The 20,771-nt window shown below is 31.8% G+C and overlaps 1 protein-coding gene across 2 annotated transcripts; it reads left to right on the plus strand.

The window, feature by feature from the left end:
• The first annotated feature begins 1,971 nt into the window (after positions 1–1,971).
• On the plus strand, positions 1,972–20,759 carry LOC145731253 (glutaredoxin domain-containing cysteine-rich protein CG12206-like). Of its 2 annotated transcripts, none has more exons than XM_081982936.1 (8): positions 1,972–2,330; positions 12,493–12,924; positions 14,698–14,922; positions 14,979–15,203; positions 16,692–17,011; positions 19,554–19,787; positions 19,851–19,916; positions 19,973–20,759. In XM_081982936.1, the coding sequence occupies exons 2-8, from the start codon at positions 12,495–12,497 to the stop codon at positions 20,147–20,149; spliced, it is 1,677 nt and encodes a 558-aa protein (XP_081839062.1). In that variant the 5' UTR covers positions 1,972–2,330; positions 12,493–12,494; the 3' UTR covers positions 20,150–20,759. The 2 variants fall into 2 exon arrangements, with proteins under 2 accessions (XP_081839062.1, XP_081839064.1); XM_081982938.1 differs by lacking the exon at positions 1,972–2,330 and adding an exon at positions 9,320–9,336.
• Positions 20,760–20,771: the final 12 nt, after the last annotated feature.

A 20,771-nucleotide genomic window follows, 5' to 3' on the forward strand; every position in this document is an offset into this window, starting at 1 on the left:
AACTACTTAGTAAAGCGTTATGGTTTCAGTGGGCTACGTTATATAAACTTTTTATCCACGGAAGAATTGTTTAGTTACGGAAAAATCTTCTTTGCGGTTAGTTATCATTATTTGTGGATAATCCGTTAAAGACTGATTTGTGACTAAAATGGTTGTCGATTATTTCTATAGAGGTATGTATTTATTCATTTATCACTTTATACTAACACTTTTCTACGATTTATGCATACATTTTTACTTCTGAGAACACACTAAACAGAAGGGTTGAAGAAGAATTTTTGTGCTAGAGAAATTTATTGTTTCGAGTTACTATACAGTGTCAAAAAGGGATTTTCGAGGCTATAATTTGATATATTGAACCACTGTACCTGCCAACCAAACCGATGGTGTCTGAAACTTGAACTTGTTAAATTCACTTTTCACTCTGTATTTAATACTACATAACTCTTTTATTTAATATGTGCGCTGCATAACCATACAGAGTGGTCAAAAGAGGGTTTTAAGAGCTACAATTTGATATATTAAACCACTCTGTAAGTGGCAAAATAACCGAATTACGGGCTGTTAAAGTGAAAACTGTCAAACTCACACTTTAATTGAGATATTCAGAAATACTGCCAAACCTAACAAGTCAAATTTAACAAGGCTAATTTAGGTATCAACTGTAAAAAGTGACCTGTATACAAAATTACAATATTTTTTTAAGCCATTTTCTAGTATTCAGTACGTTAGTAAGAAGTTTAAACAAGTTTTAGAACCATTCTGAAGCTTATCCTGAAGCTTCTAAGAGATTTTGAAAGCTTTTAGAAGCCTCTAAGACGTTCTGGAAGCTTTCAGAACCATGCTAACGCCTCTATATGGTTTTAGAAACTTCTAAGACATTCTGCAAGCTTTTAGAAGCTTCTAAGACGTTCTGGAAGGTTTTAGAATCATCTTAAAGCTGCTAAGACATTCTAGAAGCATTCAAAACCTGCAAAGACATTCTGGAAGTTATTACAAGCTTCTAAGATATTCTGGAAGCTTTTAGAAGCCTCTAAAACGTTCTGGAAGCTTTTAGAAGCCTCTAAGACGTTCTGGAAGGTTTTAGAATTATCTTGAAGTTTCCAAGACATTCTAAAAGCTTTCAGAAGCATCCTAACGCTTCTAAGAGATTCTGAGAGCTTTTAGAACCGTACTGAACATTCTGAAAACCTTTAGAATCATTGAAAATCTTTCAGGACATTCTAAAAGCTCTCTCAAATTTGAATGAATTTTTCAATCTTTTGTTTGAAAAAATGAAAAATATTATTTTTTTGTTGTTGTTTTTTTTAACTAAAATATGGTTCTTTGTGCATTAATATGACCTTTGCTGTACAAAGGAACCTTTTTGAACCTTATCAAAAAAAACTGAGAAAAATTTCTAGCTCTTTACGATTTCGAGATAATCTAATACAAAAAGTAGTACTTTTGCCAACCTGCCTTGATACTTTTGATAAGTTGTTGCCTCATCAATGCATGTTCGAGTAGAATACTAGTAGAAATAGTATATTTTCACTTGAAGACGCTTTACCTAGCATATCAATGTTGATAAAATGAATGTTTGGTTGGTGCTTTCTACAGTTGTTTTTACATAATCTGAATCATCAAAGGGTATTACCTTTATTAGGGTTATCGTCAACTACCTACTTTCTCAACATTTTTTAAACTGTTGTTTATATCTGAACTATATTGGGCTGAGTTGGAGTAGTAACAAATTAGTTAAATAGAAATCAACAGTTCTAATTGATTCTTTAAACTTTATTCTAATATCCGGGCTGCAGGGTTAATAAGTTATCCAATGTTTACAAAACACCTGTAAAACATTCAGCACCTTGCACATCAATTTGGGCCGTAACGGAGAGAGTACGAGACGCCTCAATGTCACCGTGAAAGCGCTCAAGAATACCATCGAATACCAGCAAGTGGCACACCGTCCGAACGATTTCTTAGCCGACACACAGCCGATAGTACTAACTTGACCATCGACCGTGCCGAGTACCGTTACCACTGGGATTTCAAACTGATTCGGCAAGTTGGTGATTTTTTTTCAACGAAATATTGTCTCATCTTAATTCTTCGTAAAGAAGAAAGACACTTCCGGTTACTTTCAAAACGCGAATCGATCGGTTTCATTTTGTGGCATACTGCGAAACTTTGCCCTATTCGATAAAATCGCGGTAACTCGGTTAATATTTACGCCGAGCATCTGTTGTCTTTCGGCAGAATTTGAATTAATCGGGGCAAATTGTCGACTGATTATGACTGTGTAATTGGGATTTTGTGGATCTGATTGGGCTGTTTTATTGTGAAAAGTAAGTAGTGTTAATTGCTTCGACCGGTTTGAGAGCTTAAATATCTTGGACTGGTTTCAGTTTTGCGGTTTAATTTCATGCAGGATTTCGGTTTTTTTGAAACTTTTAACCCACTTATGGTACACCACCGTATAATTATTTGCATTTAGTTAGTTAGGTGCTAATGACCGTGGCTATAAACAAAAAATCGGTAGTTAGTGTAAACTCTGACTTAAGAAAAGATAGTCAGAGGAAAACTTCAAGATATACAGGATGTGAAAATAGTATTTAATTTTCAATTTTTTACTGTGAGTTAGTTTCATTCAATTAAATACTCTCACTAACTTATAGGTATTTACCTACACTACAATAATTTAGTTAATAATGATAGGCAAAAAAGTCAAAATGAAAGAAAGTTACAAGCAAAGTGATACTACAGAATATTGGATTATCAATATTTTGTCGTATTTATCAAACATGTAACTTGCAAAGCTAAAAATACTGATTTCTACCTACTGTAAACATCTTGTTGTGTTTAAAGTAACATCTTTTCACTGTTATTTCATTAAGATCCGGTTTCACGTTCATGACTTATCAGTGGTAATGCTGCTCTTAGTATAAATCTTCCTTGGTTTGCAGTGTCTAATATTGTAACGTTATTTAAAATTTGTTCGAAAAATAAAGTTATGATGGCAAAACAGACACTGGAATCTATTTCGTTTTGTTGGAAACATAAGTTACACTAGACTGTCCAACAAAAACGTGACAATCACACTTAAGTGATGATTTGGTCACTTAAAACATTACATGTAAGTGAAAGGTGGTATTGTCCATACAAATATTGTACTTCCTTTGCGATAAATTTACAAACCAGTAACGTTTTACTTTCATATTGTTCCGATACCCGTGAAAGTCAATAACACTTCCTACAAGTTTTAAAAATAATTGTTTTCTTGCACATTTATCATATTACAACTCTTAACCACTAAACGAACATGCTGCCAACCAGAAAATTTGCGGTATAACCAATGCTAGCACTTATTGTAATACCAAGTACTAATTAGAGAAAATTATTTCAAATCAGAAGAAATGGCTGTGTAAAAAATCTTATAGAAGATGGAAAAACATAAATCTAATTTTGTTAGGTAATTTTAGCTGAAAAACTACAGGAGGCGGCTTTTATTAGCGTTTAATTAGATTTCACACTGTTAGATGCTCTTTTCAACGTGCACATCTTCACGGTCTGATGCAATTGAATTTCACACGATTTCGTGTTATTCTCATATATGCCGCCAGTTGCCCGAGACACGATAACAATAATGCCATTTCGTCACAGATTATGTAAAACCATAAGAAAATGACTTTTATTGCTCCAGCGATTTTGCATCTAATCATTTATGAGCGGCGAAGTCTTAAGATGGAAAATCACCGATGTTAAACACGTTTTTATGCACGATTAATTTAATAGTTTTTCTGTTAATTTATTCTTTATTGCGATGCTGCGATATCAGTGCAGTTATAATGGTTCAACTACACTGTGCTTTTCTCCAATCTGACCTAAATAATGAAAAATCTGCCAAACCTTCTTGATTATTCTTATAAAAGCTATATTGTAGTTTATAAATTTAGTACATTACGTGTAAATGTAAGAAGAAGAAAAAGTTCAAATAAAGTGTAATACATTCTAAATATTCAATCTCAGTTACCTGTCAAATAAAAATTGTATTCGCAAATATCTCGAAATTGATAAGAGATGGGGACTATGGGATAAGAATGTTTTTGGTCTGTTTTGGGGCCCTCTATCACGTGACATAGATAAAACTAGTCATGTACGGATGGAAAAAACATATAAATTTTTAAATTGTCAAAGTTGAATTAATTTGTGTGTAAATTTTAGAAAATACTTCGAAAATAATACTACATATAGTAAGTAGTACTATACAATAACAAAAACACATTTTAAAGTGATTTTTGCCCAGCAATAAAAAAATTGCCCTTAGCAGAAAAAATGAACGAAAATCACTTCAATAGGTCTTGTACAGGGTGAGCTATTTACTCGTACTTTTGAAGCATAATTTGTTTTTTTCGTTCCGTTGGGGTCATTTTTGGACATTTTTGATGCTATCTCCAAAGTTTAGCCAGATAGAAATCTGAAATTTTGAGAGCATATAGTGAACTCATATGTCAAAACCAACTCGATCAAATAGTAAAAAGTTTATCCTGTTTTAAATCTTGGTTAACGTTTGCTCCATTCCTATACAATTTACAAATTTCCGCCTTGTTCCATAAGTGGTCTAACAAAGGTGGGTTTCAAAAAGTTTGCTTCTAGTGCAAAACATTACACTAGAACTGTAATTACAACCATTGACCACAAATTTGGCATATCCATATTAAAACCGATTCAAATTTTCTGAAGATATTAGTTTTTAAAGTTACCACCTGTTGAGTTGTAAATTTTACAGATAATACAGCCAATACCCTCTTTCCCATGATAATTAATATGCAACTGCAATGGCAAGACACTATAGAATTCAGTGAGGCAATCAGGAAGCACGTGTCTGAAACGTCTGCATGACTAATGTAATTATAATATTGTAGGTCTTTTTTACTTTTGATATAATAACTTTAGACGTTACTAATGTGAGTATAAACGTTTTGATAATACGGACTTTCAGGATTCGTAAATTCCAATCACCACCCACACCAATCAACGATCCCAAATAGAAAGGAGCAATTTGGCAAAGATCGAGCAGTATACATAATAGACTTCCTTGTGTTGTCGAAAATGTGGTTTGACGGTCGAGATATAGTAAATTAGATCACTACATAAAAAGAGCTGTTTGTCTGATTAGTCACAGTGACAGTGAAACTAATTAAATTCACTTTATTTGGTAATAGTTCCGTCTTGTTTGGGCAATATTTAAGACCCAGCAATCACGATTTATGATTATTGCACATCTCAAAGCAACTATAATAAAATTTCACAGTTATTTTATAAACTTATGAGTTAACTGAAGAACAATATACTATAATTTGCATATTTACTGATTGTCGTCACCCGTTAATTGGTTGTTAACTGTACATTTTGCAATCCATACAAGCATCATTATATAAATCCTTGATTTGCCTTGTGGGAGAGCACATTAACAAGAAGTAAATAAACTACAAGAATAACGGTGTATAAACAAGATATTTGCGCAATAAAATCGGGTTTTCACTCATTTAACTGTTATATAAAAGTACATGATTGAAAAGTTTCAGTAAACGTATGCTTTACTTTGTTTTAAGGTGCCGCAGTCGAGCACTGTTCTTCGCCTTGTTAGATCTTTAAACTCTTGACCTCTACCTATTTGTAATTGTAATGAATCACGTCTGAAATATTTTCTTTATCAAAGAATAATAAGTGAAGGCTTGGCATTTCTATGCGGCGACAAAGGTCTATGTAATGGGTGTAGGAGAAGCAACGTGACGTTTCAATAGAATGGGTTTACCATATTTTGGTTTCATTTTTAAGGGTGGAGGATCTTTTGTTTATCATTGAGAAAGATTTATTTAATTTTCTATTCTCTGAATGACTACAAATAGAAGAAGACCAAGAAGAAGACAATGAGATAGAATTGACAGGCAGTACGATAGAACACATCTTGAAAATCGAAAAAGCCTAAGACCTGGCGAGATAAAATGAGATAAAGGAACCAATAAAATGTTGAAATACGGGGAAGACAACCTACAAAAAGAATTATTAACTCTCTTCAGAAACATATTAATAGAACAAAAAGTACCAAATTAATGGAAAAGCTGCGTACCTATATTTAAAAAGGGGGCAGAAAACAATCTCGGACAATTATCGTGGAATAACGCTTCTCAACAGCATCCTCAGGGGAAGAATGATTACTCATCATCTTCAAAAGAAAGATTAAAACTGACAATGAAAAGTTGGAATATAAAGATTAATTACAGTTTTTAAAAGTCAGAAATACTATCCTCATTACAATTTGCATACTTTCAATCTTGATCTGTGTTCTTGAAAGGTCATATGCAATTTATTGATATTCAGGCCTTGACTCAAATACTTTTTCTGGTTTATAAGCTACTGCGGTTTGTATGTTCAATATATTGTAAATAAATGCTTTCTTGTTGTTTTATCTTTACTGAAGTTACTACCCAGTTACTTAATTAGTATATGTAAAATATCGGATGTCCAAGGAAAAGAGTAGTTGATAAAAACATAGCTTTACTTTTCCCAAAAACAGCCAGCTTTACTCATCCAACAGTTTTCTTGAGCAAACCTCCATAAATATTAGGTACAGTAAAACCAACACACTTACATTGTAATTAAAATGTACATATAGCATGTTTTTACAAGATTATGGTAATCGCAATGGTATTAAAAGAGCTTTTAATAAACATTACTATATGAACACTTAAACGAAAGAAATCTGTGAAGTTTTAAAGTTACTGCTTAGCCATAATCCATTGAAGAGTCATTGATCTTAAATCTATTAATCAAAGCACCTATACTCGGTAAAGAAAGCCAAACCTTTTTTAAGTAATATCTTATTATAAGGCGGTATAGTTAAAAGAATCCTACTCGTTTTCTTATGTTAAAGTGATGAACATCTGGTCCATATTTGAAGTGGTTGGCATATACGGAAAGAAACTGTTTAACATTAGTCATATTTGTATTAAAATTACTATCAAGAAGAAGAATAATTTACAAAACCATAATTTACGGTGTCCCTCCAGACTTTTGTTGTACCTGAATTACAAAGATTGATGATGAATCTGCAACAATAAATAAAGAAACCTGCTTTTCGACAAAGTAACCTTTAAGAAATTGGGTATTCCATTTATTTATGGTAGTCATCGTCATTTATATCCTATTTACATCAGTCCCGGAGTTAACTCTTTTCGAAAAGATTGATAGATGGATAATCAAAATGTTTATCTGAATGACATTCAATGATTTTTTATTTCAGTATTGCAATGTTTACTAATGTTCTTTCATCAACTTGTATTGTACAAAATATAAATTAGCATGTTATTCTTTAATGTGACCTGTTATAAAATTTAAAAACATTGATGATGAAGTTTATGTTAAATTGTAAGCATTATCAATAAATTAACCAGATGACGTTGTTATAATAAGTAAAGAAAGGTAAATATGAAATCACTTTCTGTATATTAAGTTCCTGAAATAAAGTTATCTGAAAGAGTCGTTGATCTTAAGTAAATGTGAAGTATTTACAAATACCGCTGACTGATAAACTTGTGTAGTAGATCAGACAAAAAGTTAAAGAAACGCATTAACAAGAAGCAAAATTATAAGAAGAACATATTCTACGATACAAAAGAAGAAATTATAGAGCATAACAAAAGTAGACAAAAGACAGCTAGAAATACTTTTATTAACCAAAACGCAGAGAATTTGCTCACTGTCTCCATGCACCTTATTTTTTACCAAGTCATTATAACCTAACCAGATTTCCCAAATATCAATAGTTTTTAGACTAAGAAAGTCAAATAACCCGAGATATTCCTCAATCGAGTAAAAAATGGTAAATGCAGATTCTATGGAAATTAAAAAAACTACAGAACACCTGCTTTAGGAATATGATGCAGTTTCAAACAAACTTATCCTCTTGGTGAGATGCTTTAGATGCTTACTATAAAGCTTTTGATTTTTCTGAAGACCTTCATACACCAGAAGTGTCACAAGAACTAATTGCTTGAAACTACTCTTAAGTACAGTAAAATGTACTTTCTTTACAAAAGTAAAATATCCAAAATAAACCCTAAAACAAAATTACATTAATTTGAAACCCTGAATACAGCAATAGGAAAAAGCAACTTTATGATACACATTTAATATTTTTTCCATTACTAATATAGGTTACTAATCGGTCAATAATGATAAACATATCATTATTGACCGATTAGTAACTTGAGAAATTCGTTTTCTTTACCTTAATGGTCATTGTTGACCTAGGTCAAAAATAGAGTCTAAAATCTCTAGTTCTAGTCTGGCACAAACAACAAAAAAGGAAATATTATTGACCTAGGTAAATAATAATGTCATTGTCTATTAAGACATATGAAATATACTTGACTTGACAGAGACAGATAAATTAGGTTGACTTTTCATATTGTTATCCTAAGTTTTTAAATTTTCAATAAAAGGGCCATCAAAAATATGGTTAATAGTGGAAAAAATGCTATATTATCAACGGTTTAGACAGCTTTTATTGACCTTATGTCTTAAATCCCTCGTCGCTTCACTCTTCGGGATTTAAACTTGACATATGATCAATAAAAGCTTCTGTCTAAACCTTGGGTAATAATATACTATTATTTTAATTTGGCAAGCTTTAAGCGAACGTTAGATGAAAAATGCAAGAAAATACATATTTACGATGTAATTAACGCAAAATACAAGGTGGTTTATTGATCAAATTTAATTTATTATGCAATTCAGTCACAACACAAAACTATTACTGGTAAGACAGCGGATTCAAATTTATTGACTAATTAACACAAGTTTAATCAAAATTGTCGGATAAATCAACAATAATTTCGTCACGTTAATTAGGCTAATGCCAACCTATTACTCTACGTTATTTAGTAATTGTAATCAATCTTGCAAAATTGCACTATTTACATGCTGCTAACAAAAAACTTAATCATTTGCATGTTATTTAACCGCATACGAACCGCAAAACATGAAAATTATCATCCGTTCTATACACTTTTGAAAACCGGCTTCCATTCATATCCAGTCAGAATTCTTGGAAATGTGCGCATTTATACAAAAATATGTTTTTTTCTTACTTTCCTATACCAAAGAGACGATAGAAAACGTGTTTGGCATACCGATTCTTAAAAGCAGGTCTGGTTCTGTTAAGTATTTCTTACTTGTCGACCTTCACAGCATTTTGTAATAAATATTCTTGTTTTGGCTCATATTTCAGGTGGATATGCTGGGTTTTACCATATATGGACCCTAAACAATTTTAGTAACTTTATACAGGTACGCATAAGGTATTTTAGCAACAGCACGATTTAACGTTATTATCTGGCTGATTTTATCTAGATTTGTAATTAGTACCGGGACTGAACATGCCGTTGCTGTGTTGTACTTTTAAATCAACAGAACGATCTGTGTCAAACACCATAAAAAAAAACAATGATTAATTAGTATTTACTAATAAGCTATTAGTGAAAGATAACAGTGTAGTGAATTGTTACCATTTACTTTTGGGCATTGTTTAAACAATCGCGGCAATGGCAAGGCTAAGACACGATCTTGTATGGCAAATATTTGCTACAATTCTTGTTAATTTTGTTTATGATTTAACAGGTAAAAATTCACCTTCATATCGCTTTGTAATAATTATACGATGGCGTTAATCACGTTATACTTTCTATTCTGTCGATCATATCGATCCACTCAAATTTAATTAGTTTTTAAATAAAATTTTCCGATTATCTAGTGATTGTAAGCTAATTGATTTAGCGATGTGAATACTTTAGTTAGGCTTTCTTCCGACTTGTTGAATAATACATTAACGGATTTAGTTTGCGGAAATCCATGCTAGTGTGAAATATTAGTTTCATACAGATGGAGCAAAAAACGCTTTTTGTGGGACTCACCTCTTTCCCATAAAAATGGTTTATGCACAGTGGATGAGAATTAGATTAATCAAAACCCAAGTGAAAAAACTCACGAAGCAGAAAATAAACATTACGTGTGCGTGTATGGTGTTATAAATATTGATTACACCAACTCTTCTTTCGTAATTAAAAATCTATGCTGGTAGTAATTTCACTGGGATCACTTACTTTCTACAATTGGAAAAATAGACCGTTTAATCATTCAGTCAAAATCTCCCTAATTTAGCCACTTTAACATCTTGATTGTCTCAATAAAGTTAATTCAATTGCAGCATACATCAACGAAGTCCTAACGGATTCAGTAATGTAAATGGAAAGATCAGTTATGATAATCAGAGAATAATGCTGCAAGATTATCATTTGGTTTATTGCAAGAAATCTTACTACAGTTAGAATAGTTTAATGCTCTGCTACCAAATTCCGTTTGAAAATTGTGTAAAGTGCGGTCAAGATTTGCGCATTCAGATGTTACATAAAAGTTAAGTGAGGGGATTACAAGATGATTTCGTATTTGTTTCATGGGAATGTTCAACCGAGGTTAAGCGGTACTGCTTTTGTGTTTATAATGGTATTTTATAAGTTATTCAAGTAACGTTAGATCACAAATTAAACATTACGTTAAAGTGTCAGATTTCGGTTATTTACAATTCTAGGAAACTTTTAAAGTAACAGTTGAGACAAAATTAACCAAAAATGTATTAGGTTTTGTATTGTTTTGTATTTTATACTTGCTTATTTTGGACACTTTTTTATACATACAATATTAGGTCACTTTAGTAGTTGAAGACTGGAAGGTTAAATAGCATCATCAACCCTAATTGATTGTAATTCAGTATTGTTGAAATTTTTATGACATGTTGGAGAATGTGATTAACTACTAAATAACTTTTAGAAAGTAGTTTTGTTTTATATTAAGGGGATACCCAGAAAATAAAGCTACAGGTCTCACTAAATTCAAAGCTTGGAGTTATTATACTCCAGAGACATTACTGTTTAAAATAACTTTAACTTTTTTTTAATTAACAAATTTAAATAATGCATTCTTTGCTTCATGTGTGCTTCACGTACATAATAATCCAGATATAAAAAATCTAGAGAAGTACTGTATTTTTTTCCATATACAAACCACTTTACGGAAACTGTGACCATACAATTCAAGAAAGTATAACATTTTTTTCATAAATAACTTTTACTTAACTGAAACTGTGACAAATCCTTTTGAAAATGAAGGAAAGTCAGAAATGCAATGAGTTTTCTGTGTAGCCAGTAAAATGACCATAAAATCCAGAGGCGTATAGCAATTTTTCCATTAGCAACTCTTACTTAACCCAAACTGTGATAAATCCTTTTGAAAAATGAAAATGAAGGAAAGTCAGCAATGCCATGAAAAGCAATTTCAGTCAATATTTTCAAAATTTGAGCATTACGGTCTGAAAATTTGCTGTGTAGCCAGTAAATTGACCTTAAAACCCAGAGACATGCTGTATTTTTTTATAAACAAATTTTACTTTACTGTAACTGCGACCATTACCATCAGAAATGAAAGAATGTCAGTTTTAACTGTCTTTTAACTTTCATTGCATCTTAAAATAAAGGGACATGCTGCACTTTTTTGATAAACAATCTTTACTTCACTCAAACTGTGATTCGCAAACTCAAAACAAGTCCTCATGACTCAAACATAAGTTAATTATTTTTTAAAGCAAAATAAACCTAAACAGTAAAACGTACTTAAAAATAATTTTAATTGATTTTTGTATAAGTCATTGAACGCTTTTACTATACGAGTAATTAGATCCCATTAAAGTCTCACTGCTATTAGTGATGTAATATACTGAATAGTAATACATTATTACGCACTACTGGGCAATGTAAGCCATATATGCTCTGACGCTTAACAAGATACATAAATTTCAAAATGCTGAGTTATAATAGAAAATTAAGTATTATAAAACTGCTTGATTTTTAAATTAATGGCTGTTAAGGTATTATTTTAACCTTCTTTGTATTAGGTCAATAGATTTGATATGGAGTTTTTCCTGAAAACTTTACTTTATTCTTGTTATTCATCTAAAACGACAAATTATTCTTTATGTATCAATAATTGTAATGAGGTTGATAAAAGCTTCCAATAATGTTTTAAGAAACTTAAAAAACACTTTACATACGCTGCATCCTGATGATTGCAATAATAATTATTGGATGCATAATTAAACAGTCAATAACTAGACAGCAAAAACAGAGCAATTAGACGTTCCGTTTTGACAAAACAAAGTGGAAAGAGAGACAATAACAAATGAGAAGAAAATGCAAATTTAATCTGCCCATAAATTGGCTATTCAATTAAACCGCCATCAAAAAGCTTGCACTCGTATTACAAAACCTAGTATACATTACCAAAGGTAATTTCCAACTTAGCAAATCTAGCAGCAAAAAAAGCTGCCAGCAACCAGTAATAAAGGCAAACTACATTCTAGCAAATTACTTAATCATGCTTTGAAATTATTTTCAGCCATGTCCGAACAGCCAGTCACCTGCCTGCCGCCACCATTACCACCCAAGACAAAAGCCAGGAGGCCGAACGAAGAAACTCTAGAAGAAATTGAAAAGAACAGACGCTTCTCGGGCCAGCAGGAGAGCGAAAGAGATGGGATATTAATCAGTGCATCTTATTCATCGCATCGAGACAAGACGTCTTCACGTTCTTCCGCTATCACAACGGTAAACCTCAACACCGTTGACTTGAACATACCGGACGGCTTTCAGGAATTGACGTACTCGTGCAAAAACAGTGGCAAAAGCCATGTCGTGAAGATCCTGATTAATCCGGAAGAAACACGTTTGATATGTAACGGGGATGAAAGAAACGACGTTCGGGGGTGCAGTGACAAGGACAGTGGTATTAGTGAAGTGCCTTCAGGGGAAACTTGCATCAGGATATCAGGTCAGTACTACTTAACCACCCTTAAAAGTCAAAATCAACTTCCATTTTTAATACATTAAGCAAATTAATTCAACAGCATCGAGGTTTGTGGCACAAAATGAAAGTTCTGGTTTAGAAAATTAATTGGTCAACTATTAAATGCTATTTGGTTATTTGTAGTCTAATTTGAATAAAATAATGTTGTGGACTACAGATGGTTCTCTCAACTGCCATTTTAACGGTAAACGCCAGTTTCTGCATTTTGCTAACTCTGTGAAATGATGCCATTGTATCTCTGATTTTATCTTCAATTGACATACCTTAGGCGTCAGATCTTAATTGACCATTTGGTGTGTGTCAGAAAGTAAATTCTTTTGAAGAAAACATTAAATCTGGCTCATAATGAAAAGGTTTTACTTCAAGTCAATCATTCATATAATTCCAATTTCAAAAGTAATTGAATGAAAATAGATCAATTCCAGCTCTTATTACGATTGTAACAAAAGCAAAATACTTGATTAGCAAACCATGCTACAACAATCCACCAAATATTGTAAAAGGATATTAATCATTTTAAAAAATGATTCTTCCTAAATGGTTTAATCACAACATCAGTATGTACTTTAGACAGACAAGAGAAAAAATAACACAGTTAAAGCCTCTACAAGACATGTTTTTAATCTTGAGGGCGCCAGACAGTAATTTTGTATTCCTGACAGTTACAGGAAACATAAAGTTCGAAAAATCAAGCTGTGAAAGCATCATGGGACATTCCTTCGAGATAAAAAATATTTCTTTTTTACTGGTTGGATGACCTGAGTTGGATTTAATTTGGTCTTTACAGTTTACTTTTAGGGGCAATGGTTAATTTATCAATCAGTTGGAATACCCGGTATATTCACCTGATTAATAATGCTTTTTTTTAAATTATTGTTTTCAAAAACATCTAAAAAAGTCTTCCTAGAAGAACAGAAAGTTTTCCTAATTCATGTCATTTGGTTTGAAATTTTGTGGATGTTATTTTAAAAAGTCTATAAAATAGGTATTAAGCATGTATTCTACAATGCTAATTTAAAAAATGTTTTCAATTAAATCTATAACGGTAATTGCAGGGATGAAATAGAATAATTTTTTAATACATTCTTCACACTTTGATCCTAATTATAGTAATTGTCAGGATCATGTTCCTTTTCATTTATCTAGTGTTCACTTTTATGCAATAGTCGTCTATTAACTCAAAACGATTATTCAAATATCTGATTTTAGTTGCGGTAAACTTGTATGGTAATTATTATCTGGTTTTTGTTGTTCTTCTGTACAAAAAACCAAACTATCTATAAGTTAAGTGGATGTCTATGATCTCTCAGTTCTCAGTGTAGTTGTATAAATACCAGAAGCAGGGAATAACATACAGTCGTCTCCACAAAGAATAGAGGTGTTGTGGGAACGACTAGGTATACGTACGTGTTATTCCCTCCTTCTGGTAAGCAATTCATATTTATAGGATTAATTTTATTCATGCAAATTAAAGAGCGATAAACGACAATTAGTCTAAAAACTACGAACAGCTGGTACATTCTACCATTTTACGAGCGCTGAAGTGCTTTTAGTAATCACTGGTTTATTAAATAAGCTTTAAACCTACTTGGAAATGAGTAGTCTGATGAAAATTATAATGTCTTTAGATGAAGAAAGCAAATTATCATTACATTTCACTCTTGCTTAAATTGTTAGTTTTTAACTTAGTTTAAAGAATTAGAATGTTGTTCCTTTATATTGACAAAATGATTTCAGTAAACAACAATTCGGAGGTATTCCAAACAAGTAACAACATGATGGATGCAGTGGAAAGATCAAGTCCATCACACTATTACTTCAATCAGTACAATGGAATAATGTCCAGTGGACAAATGAGTCCTAGTGACACTTTGGATTCGGGCACGTGCAGTGATCTTGATGGAACACCTCCTCCGTTTATGAAGAAGAAGAACGTTGGTGGAGTATCTGTTACTTTAATAGGTAATACTAAACTCCATTTCAAATTAAAATACTCATTTTATTGTTAATGTTTCTAGGTTCGCATAAGAAAACTGCGAGTTTGAGCAGCGGAGCTGAAGTAGACAGTGACGATTGTGAAAGTCAGAGTAGTGCTAGTAGCATCAGTTGTGATTCGTTAAATTTTGAGAAAAACTCACTGATTGATAGTGGAAAAAGTAGTAGCATAACTCCCATCATGTCTGTTAGAAAAAGTACATCCAACTTACCACAAATGCTACTTCAAGATATCAGACAAAGAAAAGGTAAGTGCACTACAAATCCCTAATTTAACTCTTTTTCAACAAAACCATTAATCAAGCTTTCAAGATCATTCCGAAAAGACATCAACATGTAACTAATAAATACATCTGTCTGAAACACTGATCAATCAATTATTTTAATGAACGTTAAGACATTTTAATTAAAAAAAGAAATACAACATAGAATAAAAAGCTTATTTTACACACATATAGGTTTGCCCTTGACACACCAAAAGCATATTTCAACATCAAGTTACAATATACAATAAAAAAATTGGGAGAGACAATATAAAAATAACTTCCGTCATTGATCTAATTATAAATAAGGTATTATCTGATCAGATAGATCCAATAAATTTACTTTAAAAGTTTTGAAAGTTTTAAACTGCATAGTACAGATTATTGATAATAGTTCCGCGCTTCTGTTAGTAAGTTTTAGAGTTTCACTTTTAATTAATTACCAAAAAAAAAAACTAAAATTAATAGTTTGTCACTTTTTTCAGTGTAAATCACGTGTTTTATCATAATGCACTGGTTTTTTTTCTGCAAAAGTACTTCACGATTTGATAATAATTCCTAATTAGAATAGTGTAACCTAATCAATTTTAGATAAATTAAATTGTTCTCATATTTTCCAGATAATAATGAATTTTATGCGGACAGCAGATTAGTGTGTGATTTGTGTGAGAGATATCACAATGTTTTCTATAGTATTTAACTTGTGTGCATAATTGTTTTATTTCTGTAGGATTTTGAAAAGAAAATTATATGTAAGTAGGTTTTAAAGTGATTTTGTTATTGTCGTTTTGGTATATTTTTGTGTTAAGTAAACCTAACTACTCAGACTTACTACTCTCATGCACTTTATATGTGATATTGCAATAGTAATTATGATGACAAAATTGTTTTATCATTACCAAGTCAACGATAGGGAAAAGCTAAAAATGATTGATATATGATTTGGAGCAATTGTACTTTCAAATCAATTATAAGTTTTCACGCAAATTCCAACAGCAAAACTGCTCTTGGTGATGCTAAACTAATAACTGGTTAGGTTAGTTGGAGTTTCCATCAACACATTAACACATACTGGTCAATTTTTCATAGTTTTTTGACTTGTATAAGAATAAAAAAAGGTTAGGAAACCACAAAAACCGCATTTCTTACGTTTGGTTTGTCCATTAATCTTATCGACTTCTTTGAACAGGTGTTGTTCACGGCCTAGCAACGTCTTTCTCAATTATTCATCTTTTGATGAAATTCAGGCTTGAAAGACGTTTTGTGATGATTTATTTATAACAGCCTCATAGTTAGTTGTAACAAACGACGTTATGCCTAATTGAGAAACTCTGAAAAAGTGAAGAATTTTAAATTGTTCAATTTAATGTGAAAGACAACAATTTCAAATTTTTTGTTACAAAATTTTGATTTAACACTTAGAGCACTACTAGGTCTTTTTTTTAAATCAATAAAAATGTTGCTCATTTTCAGAATTCTACTCTCCGAACCTTGTAGACGAAAAATCCTACGAAGACCGACAAAAAGAAACAATCGTTACTGAACCAATTAAGCCAATTGATGAAGTGAACTCGGATATGTATTTCGATTTCCACTTGAACGAGAAAGATATTGAAAATGACGTAGTGCCGGTTAAAACTGTGATCGAAGACGAAACCTTCGCCGGATACAAAGATCTTCTAGGAGGTGGTCAACCGGCTACCATTCGTAGTGCAAAAGGTACTGTGCGAGGAGTGAGAAATCGAGTGCGAGCAGGAATTGCCACTTTCCTGCAAATCAACTCCAATGAAAAAGTAAGTTTATGCCTATTTTCGGTGACATACTTACTAGACAATTTAAGAAAGGCTAGTGTGTTTTGGATTGTTGGTGAAAACATATAATCGACAGTAAAAGAATAATAGTCAGGTCACAAATTGGCATCGAATCACATATAGCACTTTTCTGCCCTGCTTTCTCTTGAAAATATTTTAGCGATTTTTACAACCAACTTATTAAGGAAATAATTGTTTACGGTTTTTACAAACTTTATTTTAAGCGTGTCACAGTAGATATCTAAAATTCCAGAAATTATTTACATTTACCAGTATGATGTTATTCTTTGGTTTATTAGTTTCCTAATTATTTAGGACCACAAGCATTTTAGTGAAAAATGGTTAACTTACCACACTAATAGGCAAATTGTAATGAATTGAGTTTAATAAACCAAGAATGTTATGTGCAAATTTATACAATTTGGTTTTGTAACTTTAGTTTTGTTATTTTTGATTGAGTTTTCACCCATTTTTATTTAATCCTCACTGCATTGTTATTATCGTTGCAACCACAACATTGAAAAAGTTTTTGCATTAAGATAATGTAAAAAAAATTTTTTTTGCAAAAACCAGTTGTTGCTCATTTACAATTAGTGTAAATTTCACAGAAGAAAAGAATATGGATGGTTTACTTGTACAAGTTGCAAAGTTGTTGTGACTGTATATTTTTAAATGGAGTTTAAAATAAATTCCAACATGCATATTGCATCACACTAGAGCCTCTTTACAAAATTAGGATTCTCTTCTTCGACAAACAAACATATTCAAGTATTCCTACGTTTTAGTGTCAAGGAATTACTTTCACATGTTTACAATTGACTTGATGTACTCCTAACTGTTGCATTAATGAGCCGCATTACAAGAATTTTAAAAACCCGTGTTATGTTAAATTGGACGTGTATTTAACATGCTGGTTCGGAACTTATACGACTTGCAAAAAGATAGAAATAGGGAAAGTGATTGTTGTCTATTCTAGACTATTCTGAAGCAAACATTAAAAAATGTAGTTTGAATACTCCAGTTTTACTGTCAGAATAATATATTTGGTAATCGTTGTTTCTGTATTCAAATTAGATAGGTATTTGTCATATAGACCGTTAGAATTCATGGAAAAACACTTAAAGAAAGGATCAGAATTTACTATCAATAGGTGATTTCTGAGTTACTGGCCCAATAGATCTTAACTACCATTGGTTCGTCATTACAATTAATGTTTATACTTCCATGGAGGAACCTTGAAGAAGAAAATAATGTGAAGATGAATCAGGTGAAAACGACTACCTCATTAATTCTACACGTAAACTAGCAAAATTTACATTCAACAACAAACTTTCTGCAATCGGCACAATCTGAGTCTAATTCCCTCATCGTCAATTCCACTACATTAAATTAAATCAATAGGTATCAGATCGTGATCTGCGTCACTGATACGCATTATTTGCATCTCTCGTTCCGAGTTTACTTTTAATTTCCTTTTTTTTTCTTGTGTCTGCTTGGCTGATGTGAATTTAAACGAGCATTTTTCGCTTTCGATTACGATTTTACGTTTTACGTTCACTCTGCACTCTGAAAATAGTTCTAGAGCCAGTGTAAAAATCAGCGAATGGGTATGTGACCTTGCTTCATTAGTGACAACGATCAACAACAAACTGCTGATATATCTGATTTGTCTATGAAGTAGTTTTGTAAGTTGAACGGACATTTTGCATTAGTTTTTCATCAAAACTTTTTGCCTTCAGCTAACAGATCTATGTAATTCCGCAAAAATGACCTCAACCTTTCGCAAATTACTGCTTTTAATAATATTATATCATGAAATGTCGCGGACTTGCTGAAGGTTTTTGTGATTAATGAGTGGTAAATGAAAGTTCATTGCTTGCATTCTCACCAACAAAGAATTATTCTCTTTGGCTGATCTTCAAAAACGTTATATTTTTGTAATTCATACCAAAATTTCCTCTTGAAATCATTTTAAATTCAATAACGATTCATATCCAATTATCTATTATCTATATCCAGCTGCTGAATTCTGTTAAACAACAACTGAACTATTACTTGACATCCTTTTACTTTGTTAGGCCAAAAATGCAATTTAGGCTAATTCAATGGTAATCACATCTATTTAAATAAACTTGTTTAATTTACAACCTGAACTGGAACTGTTTCTTCCCCATTTGTAATTCTGTGTTTTTATCTGATGTTGTACTAGCACTTAACTTGTTTACAACTTGTTATTAATCAGATGGCATTTGTTTTAACTGTAAAAACTCAAAATGCGGTTAAACATTCATATGCCTATTTAGTTTACTCAGCGTAGCATGACCCTTACTACTGTAAAACGGTTTACCTTGTCCTAATTCAACTTTTCCTAAAAACACATAAAGTTAAAAAACCGTTAACTGTATTAAAAGTAACATGCTCGTGGCATTCTTTGCTCTCTAATTGATATCTGATGACCTTATTAATTAATTATTTATTATGAATAAAATCCTTGTGTATGTTAAAAATGTGTCTCTGTTTCCAGAGTTACAAAGAGAAGGATGCTGGGAAAGTCGTGGTTTATACCACTACCATGGGAATTATCAGGGACACATACCAAGCCTGTATGAAAGTGAAGCAGATTTTGAGAACTCTTCTAGTAAAGTTTGAAGAAAGAGATGTGTTCATGAGTACTGAGTACCAGAATGAAATCAGGGAGAGGATGAGGTGTGACCAGATTTTAATCCCTCAAGTTTATATTGATGGACAACATTGTGGGGTAATTAAAACCTTTCTGAGACTCTTCACCAAATTGATAACATATTTCTTCATTTATTCACAGGACGCTGAAACGATAGAGAGGCTGAATGAATCCGGGGAGCTTCGTAAATTATTAAGGGCTTACAAGGTAAGTTTACTTTTCAAAAATATTGAATTAATTACTAACTTACGGAATATACATAGAATCCTGATGCATGCAATACATGCCAAATGTGCGGAGGATACCGACTTCTGCCATGCGGAGTCTGCAATGGAAGCAAGAAGTCGGTCCATAGAAACCATTTTACCACTGAGTTTGTTGCACTAAAGTGTATGAACTGTGACGAAAATGGTCTTGTCAAGTGCACTACTTGTTCCTAATTTTACAAGGAACATAAGAAAAAAAAAATCCATTATTCAGGAAAATTATATGTAATAATTTGTATGCATTCGTGCCATTAATCTACTATATGCATATCAAATTATAGATAAGTTGCAAACATAACGTATAGTATACAACTTTGGTATAGTGCTGAGCATTATCATATCTAAGGAAATAATTTCCATGACACTAGTGTAACAGTATATATTTTTTAAAAGGTTTTGTATGGATACATTAAACTGGGGAATTGAAACTTTTCAATACAGGTGTTTCAGAATAAAGGGACATTTATATTGGACTAAGCCCTAGATGTTAAGACTGTGCAATATTTTAGATATAAGTGGCTTATATCTTTCATATAAATTTTTGATCAATTATTGACTAAAAACAACAGTTTTTTGGCACCTTCACGCATTTTCAAACCTGATCCTAAATTCCAATACAAATATATAAATTGCAATTTATATTGTGTGTTATATGTGTTAAGTTAGGGAAATAGTTATTAAAAATAAGAAATTTTTGTGTTTTTTATTTGAATATTTTTTGTATATAAATTATATTTGTAACGTGAATTACTTTTATAAAATATATGAATAGGCTTTTACAAAATATGAGTTTTTA

This window comes from Ips typographus, linkage group LG6, assembly GCF_016097725.1.
Source record: "Ips typographus isolate SLU linkage group LG6, UJ_Ityp_2.0, whole genome shotgun sequence".
In the NCBI taxonomy this organism is placed as follows: Eukaryota; Metazoa; Arthropoda; class Insecta; order Coleoptera; family Curculionidae; genus Ips; species Ips typographus.